Genomic DNA, 15,776 nt, shown 5'->3' on the forward strand with positions numbered 1-15,776 from the left:
AGCAGGAGCACATAAACACAACAGGGGCACACGAAGGAGCACACGCAGGAGCACACGCAGGAGCACAAGCAGGAGCACACGCACAACAGGGGCACACGAAGGAGCACACATAGGAGCACACACAGGAGCACACGCAGGAGCACACGCAGGAGCACAAGCAGGAGCACACGCACAACAGGGGCACACGAAGGAGCACACATAGGAGCACACACAGGAGCACACGCAGGAGCACACGCAGGAGCACACGCAGGAGCACACGCAGGAGCACACGCAGGAGCACACACACAACAGGGGCACACGAAGGAGCACACGCAGGAGCACACGCAGGAGCACACACAGGAGCACAAGCAGGAGCACACGCAGGAGCACACACACAACAGGGGCACACGAAGGAGCACACGCAGGAGCACACGCAGGAGCACACGCAGGAGCACACGCAGGAGCACACGCAGGAGCACAAGCAGGAGCACACGCAGGAGCAAAAGCAGGAGCACACGCAGGAGCACACGCAGGAGCACACAAACAATGAAAATGCAATTAACTGTAAATCAGTATATTTCGCTAGCACATTGTCCTTAGAAAAAGTCAGTGCTCAAAGCCAACCAACCAATATTTCTTCTCTTCCAGAATCCTTGTAAAACCCCTTTATTTTTCAGCCTGAAGGCAACTTCTACTTCTGACGTGATTAATGACATTTTAAATATTGAATCACAGGCCGATTCTCTGCTGCAGGGCATAAACAGGGTTCGACCGGAAATGGCAGAGAATCTCTCGACAGACTTCTCTTTCTCTCCCAGACGGTTATAAACTCTCTCAGCTTGACAGACTTCTCTTTCTCCCTGACGGTTATAAACTCTCTCAGCTTGACAGACTTCTCTTTCTCTCCCAGACGGTTATAAACTCTCTCAGCTTGACAGACTTCTCTTTCTCCCAGACGGTTATAAACTCTCTCAGCTTGACTGACTTCTCTTTCTCTCCCAGACGGTTATAAACTCTCTCAGTTTGACAGACTTCCCTTTCTCCCAGACGGTTATAAACTCTCTCAGCTTGACAGACTTCTCTTTCTCCCCGACACGGTTATAAACTCTCTCAGCTTGACTGACTTCTCTTTCTCTCCCAGACGGTTATAAACTCTCTCAGCTTGACAGACTTCTCTTTCTCACCCAGACGGTTATAAACTCTCTCAGCTTGACAGACTTCTCTTTCTCCCTGACGGTTATAAACTCTCTCAGCTTGACAGACTTCTCTTTCTCCCCGAGACGGTTATAAACTCTCTCAGCTTGACAGACTTCTCTTTCTCCCTGACGGTTATAAACTCTCTCAGCTTGACAGACTTCTCTTTCTCTCCCAGACGGTTATAAACTCTCTCAGCTTGACAGACTTCTCTTTCTCTCCCAGACGGTTATAAACTCTCTCAGCTTGACAGACTTCTCTTTCTCTCCCAGACGGTTATAAACTCTCTCAGCTTGACAGACTTCTCTTTCTCTCCCAGACGGTTATAAACTCTCTCAGCTTGACAGACTTCCCTTTCTCCCAGACGGTTATAAACTCTCTCAGCTTGACAGACTTCTCTTACTCTCCCAGACGGTTATAAACTCTCTCAGCTTGACAGACTTCTCTTTCTCCCAGACGGTTATAAACTCTCTCAGCTTGACAGACTTCTCTTTCTCTCCCAGACGGTTATAAACTCTCTCAGCTTGACAGACTTCTCTTTCTCCCTGACGGTTATAAACTCTCTCAGCTTGACAGACTTCTCTTTCTCCCCGAGACGGTTATAAACTCTCTCAGCTTGACAGACTTCTCTTTCTCTCCCAGACGGTTATAAACTCTCTCAGGTTGACAGACTTCCCTTTCTCCCAGACGGTTATAAACTCTCTCAGCTTGACAGACTTCTCTTTCTCTCCCAGATGGTTATAAACTCTCTCAGTTTGACAGACTTCTCTTTCTCTCCCAGACGGTTATAAACTCTCTCAGCTTGACAGACTTCTCTTTCTCTCCCAGACGGTTATAAACTCTCTCAGTTTGACAGACTTCTCTTTCTCTCCCAGACGGTTATAAACTCTCTCAGCTTGACAGACTTCTCTTTCTCCCTGACGGTTATAAACTCTCTCAGCTTGACAGACTTCTCTTTCTCCCCGAGACGGTTATAAACTCTCTCAGCTTGACAGACTTCTCTTTCTCCCCGAGACGGTTATAAACTCTCTCAGCTTGACAGACTTCTCTTTCTCTCCCAGATGGTTATAAACTCTCTCAGCTTGACAGACTTCTCTTTCTCCCAGACGGTTATAAACTCTCTCAGCTTGACAGACTTCTCTTTCTCCCCGAGACGGTTATAAACTCTCTCAGCTTGACAGACTTCTCTTTCTCCCTGACGGTTATAAACTCTCTAAGGTTGACAGACTTCTCTTTCTCCCAGACGGTTATAAACTCTCTCAGCTTGACAGACTTCTCTTTCTCCCCGAGACGGTTATAAACTCTCTCAGCTTGACAGACTTCTCTTTCTCCCTGACGGTTATAAACTCTCTCAGGTTGACAGACTTCTCTTTCTCCCCGAGACGGTTATAAACTCTCTCAGCTTGACAGACTTCTCTTTCTCCCCGAGACGGTTATAAACTCTCTCAGCTTGACAGACTTCTCTTTCTCCCCGAGACGGTTATAAACTCTCTCAGCTTGACAGACTTCTCTTTCTCCCTGACGGTTATAAACTCTCTCAGCTTGACAGACTTCCCTTTCTCCCAGACGGTTATAAACTCTCTCAGCTTGACAGACTTCTCTTTCTCCCAGACGGTTATAAACTCTCTCAGCTTGACAGACTTCTCTTTCTCCCAGACGGTTATAAACTCTCTCAGCTTGACAGACTTCTCTTTCTCTCCCAGACGGTTATAAACTCTCTCAGCTTGACAGACTTCTCTTTCTCCCCGAGACGGTTATAAACTCTCTCAGCTTGACAGACTTCTCTTTCTCCCAGACGGTTATAAACTCTCTCAGCTTGACAGACACAACGACCACGCCTGTGTCTCAAGTGGAACCTTGTTGTCTATTTAATGACCTTTGAACTACATTGTGTCAAAAGGTAGAATCGGGTGGCAGTTGAGACATAAATGTCCTTTTTTTTAAATACGACAGGAACTCCCCGCTCACCCTCTCTTGCCTTGACGTGTCCTGTAAGTTTAGTTAGTTCTATCCTCTATTCCTGAGAGACTTGATCCTCTCCATGACTGAACTGTGTCTGTTTCTGCTTCAGATTTTGAGCTAAGAGCTTGACTGCTGTTTAACCCAGAGCAATGTGAGCCTGTCGTCCCGGTGTTTTGTAATCTACTGAAACAACGGGGGGGATATTTACCACAGATTGAACATATTGTCCTTTTCCAGAATGAAACACTTCCCCCCCAACATAGGGAACTTCATTTCGACCAGGGTCCATAGCACTGAAAATGGCTGAATAAGGTGCATCTCAAACGGCACCATATTTGATAGGGTCGATAGGGCTCTGGACAAAATGTAGTGCACTACTGTATAACAGCCAACACATTCAGAGCACGTTCAACCCCTTTCAGTGGCCTCGTCGTGTCAGGAAGTGATTGAGTGGGGGACACCTCTCCTTCCTTCCTACCAGCTTCACCCTACAGCCTATAGCTGCCTGCATCAGAAATCATTTAACAATTTTCCAGACAATTAAGTCATTTGAGAAGGCAAGTCATTTTGGTAATGAAATATAATGAAGTGCTGGGTGGAGAGACACACCGGGAAACAGAACAGAATCCTCTCTTAGTTTCCTGCTACCAAACATGACATTAATAATCATCTGGATTGGATGAGTCACATTTTATGTTCTAGAAAGACATTAGATCCGTGTTTAGCAATTAGTGTTTTTGACCCCCCTTAATTCTGTCTCTCCTTCTCCCTCTCTCTCTCGTTCTCGCTCTTTCTCTTTCTCTCTCTCTCTCGCTCTCGCTCTCTCTTTCTTTCGCTCTCGTTCTCTCGCTCTCTCTTTCTCTCGGTCTCTCGTTCTCTCTCTTTCTCTGTCTCTCGTTCTCTCTCTCTCTCTCGTTCTCTCTTTGTTTCTCGTTCTCTCTGTCTCTCGTTCTCTCTCGCTCTCTGTCTCTCTTTCTCTCTGTCTCTCGTTCTCTCTCTGTCTCTCGTTCTCTCTCTCTATGTCTCTCTTTCTCTCTTTGTTTCTCGTTCTCTCTGTCTCTCGTTCTCTCTCGCTCTCTGTCTCTCTTTCTCTCTCTCTCTCTCTCTCTCTCTCCCTCTCTCCATTCCTCCCTCCCCCTCTCTTTCTCTCTCTCTCTCTCTCTCTCTCTCTCTCCCTCCCTCCATTCCTCCCTCCCTCTCTGTCTCTCTCTCTCCCTCTCTCCATTCCTCCCTCCCCCTCTCTCTCTCTCTCTCTCCCTCTCTCCATTCCTCCCTCCCTCTCTCTCTCTCTCTCTCTCTCTCTCTCCCTCTCTCCCTCTCTCCATTCCTCCCTCCCTCTCTGTCTCTCTCTCTCTCTCTCTCTCCCTCTTTCCCTCTCTCCATTCCTCCCTCCCTCTCTCTCTCTCTCTCTCTCTCTCCCTCTCTCCATTCCTCCCTCCCTCTCTGTCTCTCTCTCTCTCTCTCTCTCTCCCTCTCTCCCTCTCTCCATTCCTCCCTCCCTCTCTCTCTCTCTCTCTCTCTCTCTCTCTCTCCCTCTCTCCCTCTCTCCATTCCTCCCTCCCTCTCTGTCTCTCTCTCTCTGTCTCTCCCTCTCTCCCTCTCTCCATTCCTCCCTCCCTCTCTGTCTCTCTCTCTCTCTCTCTCTCTCTCTCTCTCTCTCTCTTTCCCTCTCTCCCTTCCTCCCTCTCTCTCTCTCTCTCTCTCCCTCTCTCCATTCCTCCCTCCCTTCCTCCCTCTCTCTCTCTCTCTCTCTCTCCCTCTCTCCATTCCTCCCTCCCTCCCTCTCTCTCTCTCTCTCTCTCTCTCCCTCTCTCCCTCTCTCCATTCCTCCCTCCCTCTCTGTCTCTCTCTCTCTCTCTCTCTCTCCCTCTCTCCCTCTCTCCATTCCTCCCTCCCTCTCTGTCTCTCTCTCTCTCTCTTTCCCTCTCTCCCTTCCTCCCTCTCTCTCTCTCTCTCTCTCTCCCTCTCTCCATTCCTCCCTCCCTTCCTCCCTCTCTCTCTCTCTCTCCCTCTCTCCCTCTCTCCCTTCCTCACTCTCTCTCTCTCTCTTTCTTTCGCTCTGTCTCTCTCTCTCTCTCTCTCCCCCTCCCTCGCTTTGTCTCAAATTCAAATTCAAATTCAAGCTGCTTTATTGGCATGAAAAACATTGTGTCAATATTGCCAAAGCAACAATGTATACAATATACATTGTAACAAAATTATAAATGATAGCAAATAATAATATAAAATGGTAGTAAATAATAATACAAAATTAAATACAAAAATAATAACAATAAAATGGTAACAGTCTACAGTAAACATTAATAATTATAGTAATAACAATAATAGTAATAATAAGTAAGTTACTGTTTACTATGCAGATGTTATTATTCAGTGTCCCTCAGGCTATGGCAGGAAAATACATATTTGGCTGCAAGAGGAGCCATTGCTCCTTCGCCCATGAGTATTCTTAGTTTTTCCTCTGGGTTCAATTTGTAAAAATTTGGAATATATGTAGTCATTTCTGTGAATAATGAATCTCTTTGTGAGGAATATTTATCACAGTAAAGGAGAAAGTGCATCTCTGTCTCTACCTCCCCTGTCATGCAGTGACCACATACACGCTCCTCTTTGGGTAGCCATGTCTTTTTATGTCTGCCGGTTTCTATTGCCAATCGGTGGTCACTCAGCCTGTACTTGGTAAGGATCTGTCTCTGCTTCGTATCTCTGACAGAGTAGAGATAATCAGCCAATTCATATTCTCTGTTTAGGGTCAGATAGCAATTTAGTCGGCTTTGGGATTTTGTTTCGTTTTTCCAGTATTGTAAATAAGATTCCTTTGATTGGTTCATGATTTTGCTTATTGGAATTCTTTCTTTTGAAGCAGTGCTGGTGTCAGCTTGGTTGGTGAGGTCCAACACCATCTGACTGAGAGGGCTCGTTTCTGGGCTCAGCTCTTGGGCTTGAAGTGCTTTAAATTGCAGACTCGAATTTGGACTTGAATTTAGATGTAGCCAAAATTTTAATGATCTTTTCTGTATTTTCATTATTACTGGAAAACGGCCCAATTCTGCCCTACATGCATTAGTTGGTGTATTTCTCTGGACTTGTAGAATTTTCCGACAGAATTCTGCATGTAGGGCTTCAATTGGATGTTTGTCCCACATTTTAAAATCCAGTTTATTGAGTGGCCCCCAAACCTCACTTCCATAAAGTGCTATTGGTAGGATTACACTGTCAAATATTTTAGTCCAAATTCTAATTGGGATGTTGATTTTGAATAATTTCATTTTTATTGCATACATTGCTCTGCGGGCTTTTTCTTTGAGTGCCTTCACTGCCATATTAAAGTTTCCCGATGCAGATATGGTCAGACCAAGGTAGGTGTAATTTTTTGTGTGTTCAATTAAGGTGTTGTTCAGGGTGAATTTACATTTGTGTTTCTGACATCTGGGTTTTTTTTGGAAAATCATGATTTTAGTTTTTTGGAAATTTACTGCCAGGGCCCAATTATGGCAATATTGCTCCAGAATATTAATGTTTTGTTGAAGACCTTCTTTGGTTGGTGATAGAAGTACCAAGTCATCAGCATATAGCAGGTATTTCACCTCTGTGTCAAATAGTGTGAGTCCTGGGGCTGGAGATTGGTCCAACATGTCTGCTAATTCATTGATATAAATGTTGAAAAGATTTGGACTCAAATTGCAGCCTTGTCTCACACCTCGACATTGTGAAAAAAATTCTGTTCTTTGGTTTTTGATTTTTATTGCACACTTGTTTTCTGTGTACATACATTTTATTAAGTCATACACCTTACCACCAAGCCCACTTTGTAGAATTTTGTAGAATAGCCCTTCATGCCAAATCGAATCAAATGCTTTTTTAAAGTCAATAAAGCAAGCAAAGATTTTGCCCTCTTTTTTTTGGTGGACGTGTTTATTAATTAGTGTGTGTAAGGTGTATATATGGTCAGTAGTGCGATGGTTAGGGAGAAAGCCAATTTGACATTTACTTATTACATTTTTTTCTTGAAGAAAGGTTTGAATTCTTGAATTCAAAATGCTACAGAAAATCTTTCCCAAGTTACTGTTGACGCAAATTCCCCTGTAATTATTGGGGTCTGATTTGTCTCCACTTTTGTGGATAGGGGAGATGAGCCCCTGGTTCCAGACATCAGGGAAGCAGCCAGAAGTTAAAACCATGTTGAACAATTTAAGCACAGCATTTTGCAACTCAGGTGTGCTGTTTTTCAGCATTTCATTTCTGATGTTGTCTACACCACAAGCCTTTTTTGATTTAATAGATTTTAGCTTTTCATTTAGTTCTTGTTGGGTTATTGGGTAATCTAATGGATTTTGGTTGTTTTTAATGACTGATTCAAGGATGTTCAATTTTTCTTTAATTTCTAATTGGTTCTGTTGTAAGTCTTTTTGTGGGATGTTTTTGTATAGATTATCAAAGTAAGTTTTCCAAATTCCTACATCTTGTATGGCTAATTCTTGTGGCTTTGATGTGCTTAAATTGTTCCACATGTCCCAGAACTGATTTTGGTCAATTGCGTTTTCAATTTCATCAAGTGTCTTGTTGGTATAATTCAATTTCTTGCATTTCAGTGTTTGTTTATACTGTTTCAGAGTTTCAAAGTATTCATATCGTAGCTCTGGGTTGTTTTGCTGCTTATGTTTTTTGTTTGACATTTGTCTTAGGTGTTTTCTAATTGTTTTACATTCATTATCAAACCATTTGTCAGAAACATTTAAATTTTTGCTTCTGATGTTGCATTTTCTCAAATTTGCTATCGATGCTGTTTTTTGGAATATGCAGTTGATGTTTTGAGTAGCCAAATTGACACCATCTTTATTGTTTTGGTACTGTGAGTTATTGAAAAACTGTATAGAGTTCATCATTTCATTTGAGTTCAATGTTTCAATGAATGCCTCTGCACTGTTTGGAGCCCATCTGAACGATTGGTTTATGTTGTAAAGTTTATTGGGCTGTTTTTTTGAATGAATATTGCCGGTTAATTTCTTCAGAAACACGTTTATCTGACTGTGATCTGACAATGGTGTCTGTGGTCTGACAGTGAATGCACTAATGGAGGAGGGGTCAATGTCAGTGATGGCATAATCGACTACACTTGTCCTGTCTCTCTCTCTCTCTCTCTCTGTCTTTCTCTCGTTCTCTCTCTCTCTCTCTCCCTCTCTCCCTCTCTCCATTCCTCCCTCTCTGTCTCTCTCTCTCTCTCTCTCTCTTTCCCTCTCTCCCTTCCTCCCTCTCTCTCTCTCTCTCTCTCTCCCTCTCTCCATTCCTCCCTCCCTTCCTCCCTCTCTCTCTCTCTCCCTCTCTCCCTCTCTCCCTTCCTCACTCTCTCTCTCTCTCTTTCTTTCGCTCTGTCTCTCTCTCTCTCTCTCTCCCCCTCCCTCGCTTTGTCTCTCTCTCTCTGTCTTTCTCTCGTTCTCTCTCTCTCTCTCTCCCTCTCTCCCTCTCTCCATTCCTCCCTCCCTCTCTGTCTCTCTCTCTCTCTCGCTCTCTCTCTCTCTCTCTTTCCCTCTCTCCCTTCCTCCCTCTCTCTCTCTCTCTCTCTCTCCCTCTCTCCATTCCTCCCTCCCTTCCTCCCTCTCTCTCTCTCTCTCCCTCTCTCCCTCTCTCCCTTCCTCACTCTCTCTCTCTCTCTCTTTCTTTCGCTCTGTCTCTCTCTCTCTCTCTCTCCCCCTCCCTCGCTTTGTCTCTCTCTCTCTCTCTCTCTCTCTGTCTTTCTCTCGTTCTCTCTCTCTCTCTCTCCCTCTCTCCCTCTCTCCATTCCTCCCTCTCTGTCTCTCTCTCTCTCTCTCTCTCTCTCTCTCTCTCTTTCCCTCTCTCCCTTCCTCCCTCTCTCTCTCTCTCTCTCTCTCTCCCTCTCTCCATTCCTCCCTCCCTTCCTCCCTCTCTCTCTCTCTCCCTCCCTCCCTCTCTCTCTTCCTCCCTCCCTCTCTGTCTCTCCTCCATTCCAGCGGTGTACTGTGGTAACCCGGGGACACCTGCTCACGGCCGTATTTTCCGGGTCGACGGTACGACCTTCACCCACTCTGTAGTCTACTCCTGTATGGATGGATACCTCCTCTCAGGCACGCCCACCAGACACTGTCTGGCCAACGGCACCTGGTCTGGCACCGCTTCTAACTGCACCAGTAAGTACTACTGATACCTGGTCCAGCACCGTCTCCTAACTGCACCAGTAAGTACTACTATTCCCTGGTCCAGCACCGCTTCTAACTGCACCAGTAAGTACTACTGTTACCTGGTCCAGCACCGTCTCCTAACTGCACCAGTAAGTACTACTGATACCTGGTCCAGCACCGTCTCCTAACTGCACCAGTAAGTACTACTGATACCTGGTCCAGCACCGTCTCCTAACTGCACCAGTAAGTACTACTGTTACCTGGTCCAGCACCGTCTCCTAACTGCACCAGTAAGTACTACTGATACCTGGTCCAGCACCATCTCCTAACTGCACCAGTAAGTACTACTGTTACCTGGTCCAGCACCGTCTCCTAACTGCACCAGTAAGTACTACTGATACCTGGTCCAGCACCGTCTCCTAACTGCACCAGTAAGTACTACTGTTACCTGGTCCGGCACCGTCTCCTAACTGCACCAGTAAGTACTACTGATACCTGGTCCAGCACCGTCTCCTAACTGCACCAGTAAGTACTACTGATACCTGGTCCAGCACCGTCTCCTAACTGCACCAGTAAGTACTACTGTTACCTGGTCCAGCACCGTCTCCTACCTGATCCGAAATGACAAACAAAATGACTGAAAAGTACAACAGTCTGTTAGTTATCCTGAACTGAAACTAAATGACTGTTAGTTATCCTGAACTGAAACTAAATGACTGTTAGTTCGTTATCCTGAACTGAAACTAAATGACAGTCTGTTAGTTATCCTGAACTGAAACTAAATGACTGTTAGTTATCCTGAACTGAAACTAAATGACTGTCTGTTAGTTATCCTGAACTGAAACTAAATGCCTGTCTGTTAGTTATCCTGAACTGAAACTAAATGTCTGTTAGTTATCCTGAACTGAAACTAAATGACTGTCTGTTCGTTATCCTGAACTGAAAATAAATTATTACAAAGATACAGTATAGTGTTACGGTAGTATAAAATGCTAAATAGCAGCTAGCCGTAGATGTTGTCCCACTTTCTGTTAGACTGCCTTTAATCTAAACTCATCTTCAGGAACGAGCCCCATATGTTGTAATTGAATTATGTTGTGTCAATCTATATTCAATTTGCCCTATAATAACTCTTTAGCAGAATTACATTTCTCCCAGAGCATCATTACTCTTGTGTCTGACTAATTGAAGTACAGACAAGATATAGAATAAGGGGAGGAAGAGGAGGGAGGAGGTGGGGGAGGGGGAGGGAGAGGAGGGAGGAGGGAGATGAGGGGAGGGAAGAGGAGGAGGTGGAGGGAGGGGAGGAAGAGGAGGGAGGAGGGGGAGGGAGGAGGTGGGGAGATAGGAGGAGGAGGGAGGGAGAGGAGGTGGAGGAGGGGGAGGAGGAGGGGGAGGAAGGAGGTGGAGGGAGAGGAGGGGGAGGAGGAGGGAGAGGGAGGAGGTGTAGGGAGAGGAATGGGATGAGGGTTTCAATTTGGGACAAAAATGAGTCTCTGGAGAGAGAAGTGATACTTTCCAGGGAGCCTCTCTAGTCGCTCTGAGACAGTGATCAGACAGGCAGAAACATTCAAGTCTGGATCTGCAATGCAACCCTATTCTCTATGTAGACCAGTCCTGTTGACGACCCTATTTTCTAGGTAGAACAGTCCTGTTGACGACCCTATTCTCTATGTAGACCAGTCCTGTTGACGACCCTATTCTCTATGTAGACCAGTCCTGTTGACGACCCTATTCTCTATGTAGACCAGTCCTGTTGACGACCCTATTTTCTAGGTAGAACAGTCCTGTTGACGACCCTATTCTCTATGTAGAACAGTCCTGTTGACGACCCTATTCTCTATGTAGAACAGTCCTGTTGACGACCCTATTCTCTATGTAGAACAGTCCTGTTGACGACCCTATTCTCTATGTAGAACAGTCCTGTTGACGACCCTATTCTCTATGTAGAACAGTCCTGTTGACGACCCTATTCTCTATGTAGAACAGTCCTGTTGACGACCCTATTCTCTATGTAGAACAGTCCTGTTGACGACCCTATTCTCTATGTAGAACAGTCCTGTTGACGACCCTATTCTCTATGTAGAACAGTCCTGTTGACGACCCTATTCTCTATGTAGAACAGTCCTGTTGACAACCCTATTCTCTATGTAGAACAGTCCTGTTGACGACCCTATTCTCTATGTAGAACAGTCCTGTTGACGACCCTATTCTCTATGTAGAACAGTCCTGTTGACGACCCTATTCTCTATGTAGAACAGTCCTTTTGACGACCCTATTCTCTATGTAGAACAGTCCTGTTGACGATCCTATTCTCTATGTAGAACAGTCCTGTTGACGACCCTATTCTCTATGTAGAACAGTCCTGTTGACGACCCTATTCTCTATGTAGAACAGTCCTGTTGACGACCCTATTCTCTATGTAGAACAGTCCTGTTGACGACCCTATTCTCTATGTAGAACAGTCCTGTTGACGACCCTATTCTCTATATAGAACAGTCCTGTTGACGACCCTATTCTCTATGTAGAACAGTCCTGTTGACGACCCTATTCTCTATGTAGAACAGTCCTGTTGACGACCCTATTCTCTATGTAGAACAGTCCTGTTGACGACCCTATTCTCTATGTAGAACAGTCCTGTTGACGACCCTATTCTCTATGTAGAACAGTCCTGTTGACGACCCTATTCTCTATGTAGAACAGTCCTGTTGACGACCCTATTCTCTATGTAGAACAGTCCTGTTGACGACCCTATTCTCTATGTAGAACAGTCCTGTTGACGACCCTATTCTCTATGTAGAACAGTCCTGTTGACGACCCTATTCTCTATGTAGAACAGTCCTGTTGACGACCCTATTCTCTATGTAGAACAGTCCTGTTGACGACCCTATTCTCTATGTAGAACAGTCCTGTTGACGACCCTATTCTCTATGTAGAACAGTCCTGTTGACGACCCTATTCTCTATGTAGAACAGTCCTGTTGACGACCCTATTCTCTATGTAGAACAGTCCTGTTGACGACCCTATTCTCTATGTAGAACAGTCCTGTTGACGACCCTATTCTCTATGTAGAACAGTCCTTTTGACGACCCTATTCTCTATGTAGAACAGTCCTGTTGACGATCCTATTCTCTATGTAGAACAGTCCTGTTGACGACCCTATTCTCTATGTAGAACAGTCCTGTTGACGACCCTATTCTCTATGTAAAACAGTCCTGTTGACGACCCTATTCTCTATGTAGAACAGTCCTGTTGACGACCCTATTCTCTATGTAGAACAGTCCTGTTGACGACCCTATTCTCAATGTAGAACAGTCCTGTTGACGACCCTATTCTCTATGTAGACCAGTCCTGTTGACGACCCTATTCTCTATGTAGAACAGTCCTGTTGACGACCCTATTCTCTATGTAGAACAGTCCTGTTGACGACCCTATTCTCTATGTAGAACAGTCCTGTTGACGACCCTATTCTCTATGTAGAACAGTCTTGTTGACGACCCTATTCTCTATGTAGAACAGTCCTGTTGACGACCCTATTCTCTATGTAGAACAGTCCTGTTGACGACCCTATTCTCTATGTAGAACAGTCCTGTTGACGACCCTATTCTCTATGTAGAACAGTCCTGTTGACGACCCTATTCTCTATGTAGAACAGTCCTGTTGACGACCCTATTCTCTATGTAGAACAGTCCTGTTGACGACCCTATTCTCTATGTAGAACAGTCCTGTTGACGACCCTATTCTCTATGTAGAACAGTCCTGTTGACGACCCTATTCTCTATGTAGAACAGTCCTGTTGACGACCCTATTCTCTATGTAGAACAGTCCTGTTGACGACCCTATTCTCTATGTAGAACAGTCCTGTTGACGACCCTATTCTCTATGTAGAACAGTCCTGTTGACGACCCTATTCTCTATGTAGAACAGTCCTGTTGACGACCCTATTCTCTATGTAGAACAGTCCTGTTGACGACCCTATTCTCTATGTAGACCAGTCCTGTTGACGACCCTATTCTCTATGTAGAACAGTCCTGTTGACGACCCTATTCTCTATGTAGAACAGTCCTGTTGACGACCCTATTCTCTATGTAGAACAGTCCTGTTGACGACCCTATTCTCTATGTAGAACAGTCCTGTTGACGACCCTATTCTCTATGTAGAACAGTCCTGTTGACGACCCTATTCTCTATGTAGAACAGTCCTGTTGACGACCCTATTCTCTATGTAGAACAGTCCTGTTGACGACCCTATTCTCTATGTAGAACAGTCCTGTTGACGACCCTATTCTCTATGCAGAACAGTCCTGTTGACGACCCTATTTTCTATGTAGACCAGTCCTGTTGACGACCCTATTCTCTATGTAGAACAGTCCTGTTGACGACCCTATTCTCTATGTAGAACAGTCCTGTTGACGACCCTATTCTCAATGTAGAACAGTCCTGTTGACGACCCTATTCTCTATGTAGACCAGTCCTGTTGACGACCCTATTCTCTATGCAGAACAGTCCTGTTGACGACCCTATTCTCTATGTAGAACAGTCCTGTTGACGACCCTATTCTCTATGTAGAACAGTCCTGTTGACGACCCTATTCTCTATGTAGACCAGTCCTGTTGACGACCCTATTCTCTATGTAGAACAGTCCTGTTGACGACCCTATTCTCTATGTAGAACAGTCCTGTTGACGACCCTATTCTCTATGTAGAACAGTCCTGTTGACGACCCTATTCTCTATGTAGAACAGTCCTGTTGACGACCCTATTCTCTATGTAGAACAGTCCTGTTGACGACCCTATTCTCTATGTAGAACAGTCCTGTTGACGACCCTATTCTCTATGTAGAACAGTCCTGTTGACGACCCTATTCTCTATGTAGAACAGTCTTGTTGACGACCCTATTCTCTATGTAGAACAGTCCTGTTGACGACCCTATTCTCTATGTAGAACAGTCCTGTTGACGACCCTATTCTCTATGTAGAACAGTCCTGTTGACGACCCTATTCTCTATGTAGAACAGTCCTGTTGACGACCCTATTCTCTATGTAGAACAGTCCTGTTGACGACCCTATTCTCTATGTAGAACAGTCCTGTTGACGACCCTATTCTCTATGTAGAACAGTCCTGTTGACGACCCTATTCTCTATGTAGAACAGTCCTGTTGACGACCCTATTCTCAATGTAGAACAGTCCTGTTGACGACCCTATTCTCTATGTAGACCAGTCCTGTTGACGACCCTATTCTCTATGTAGAACAGTCCTGTTGACGACCCTATTCTCTATGTAGAACAGTCCTGTTGACGACCCTATTCTCTATGTAGAACAGTCCTGTTGACGACCCTATTCTCTATGTAGAACAGTCCTGTTGACGACCCTATTCTCTATGTAGACCAGTCCTGTTGACGACCCTATTCTCTATGTAGAACAGTCCTGTTGACGACCCTATTCTCTATGTAGAACAGTCCTGTTGACGACCCTATTCTCTATGTAGAACAGTCCTGTTGACGACCCTATTCTCTATGTAGAACAGTCCTGTTGACGACCCTATTCTCTATGTAGAACAGTCCTGTTGACGACCCTATTCTCTATGTAGAACAGTCCTGTTGACGACCCTATTCTCTATGTAGAACAGTCCTGTTGACGACCCTATTCTCTATGTAGAACAGTCCTGTTGACGACCCTATTCTCTATGCAGAACAGTCCTGTTGACGACCCTATTTTCTATGTAGACCAGTCCTGTTGACGACCCTATTCTCTATGTAGAACAGTCCTGTTGACGACCCTATTCTCTATGTAGAACAGTCCTGTTGACGACCCTATTCTCTATGTAGAACAGTCCTGTTGACGACCCTATTCTCTATGTAGAACAGTCCTGTTGACGACCCTATTCTCTATGTAGAACAGTCCTGTTGACGACCCTATTCTCTATGTAGACCAGTCCTGTTGACGACCCTATTCTCTATGTAGAACAGTCCTGTTGACGACCCTATTCTCTATGTAGAACAGTCCTGTTGACGACCCTATTCTCTATGTAGAACAGTCCTGTTGACGACCCTATTCTCTATGTAGACCAGTCCTGTTGACGACCCTATTCTCTATGTAGAACAGTCCTGTTGACGACCCTATTCTCTATGTAGAACAGTCCTGTTGACGACCCTATTCTCTATGTAGAACAGTCCTGTTGACGACCCTATTCTCTATGTAGAACAGTCCTGTTGACGACCCTATTCTCTATGTAGAACAGTCCTGTTGACGACCCTATTTTCTATGTAGACCAGTCCTGTTGACGACCCTATTCTCTATGTAGAACAGTCCTGTTGACGACCCTATTCTCTATGTAGAACAGTCCTGTTGACGACCCTATTCTCTATGTAGAACAGTCCTGTTGACGACCCTATTCTCTATGTAGAACAGTCCTGTTGACGATCCTATTCTCTATGTAGAACAGTCCTGTTGACGATCCTATTCTCTATGTAGAACAGTCCTGTTGACGACCCTATTCTCTATGT

At 44.9% G+C, this 15,776-nt stretch overlaps 1 protein-coding gene across 1 annotated transcript in view; it reads left to right on the forward strand.

The window, feature by feature from the left end:
- Positions 1-15,776, forward strand: part of LOC149984278 (CUB and sushi domain-containing protein 3-like) — a 569,716-nt gene that overhangs the window by 471,758 nt on the left and 82,182 nt on the right. Inside the window, exon 60 of the mRNA XM_090219648.1 lies at positions 9,105-9,281. Within this exon, the coding sequence (XP_090075774.1) occupies positions 9,105-9,281 (177 nt within the window). The remainder of the gene's footprint in view (positions 1-9,104; positions 9,282-15,776) is intronic.

Source organism: Oncorhynchus mykiss, chromosome 3 (assembly GCF_057628025.1).
Source record: "Oncorhynchus mykiss isolate SJ-2025 chromosome 3, ASM5762802v1, whole genome shotgun sequence".
Taxonomy (NCBI): Eukaryota; Metazoa; Chordata; class Actinopteri; order Salmoniformes; family Salmonidae; genus Oncorhynchus; species Oncorhynchus mykiss.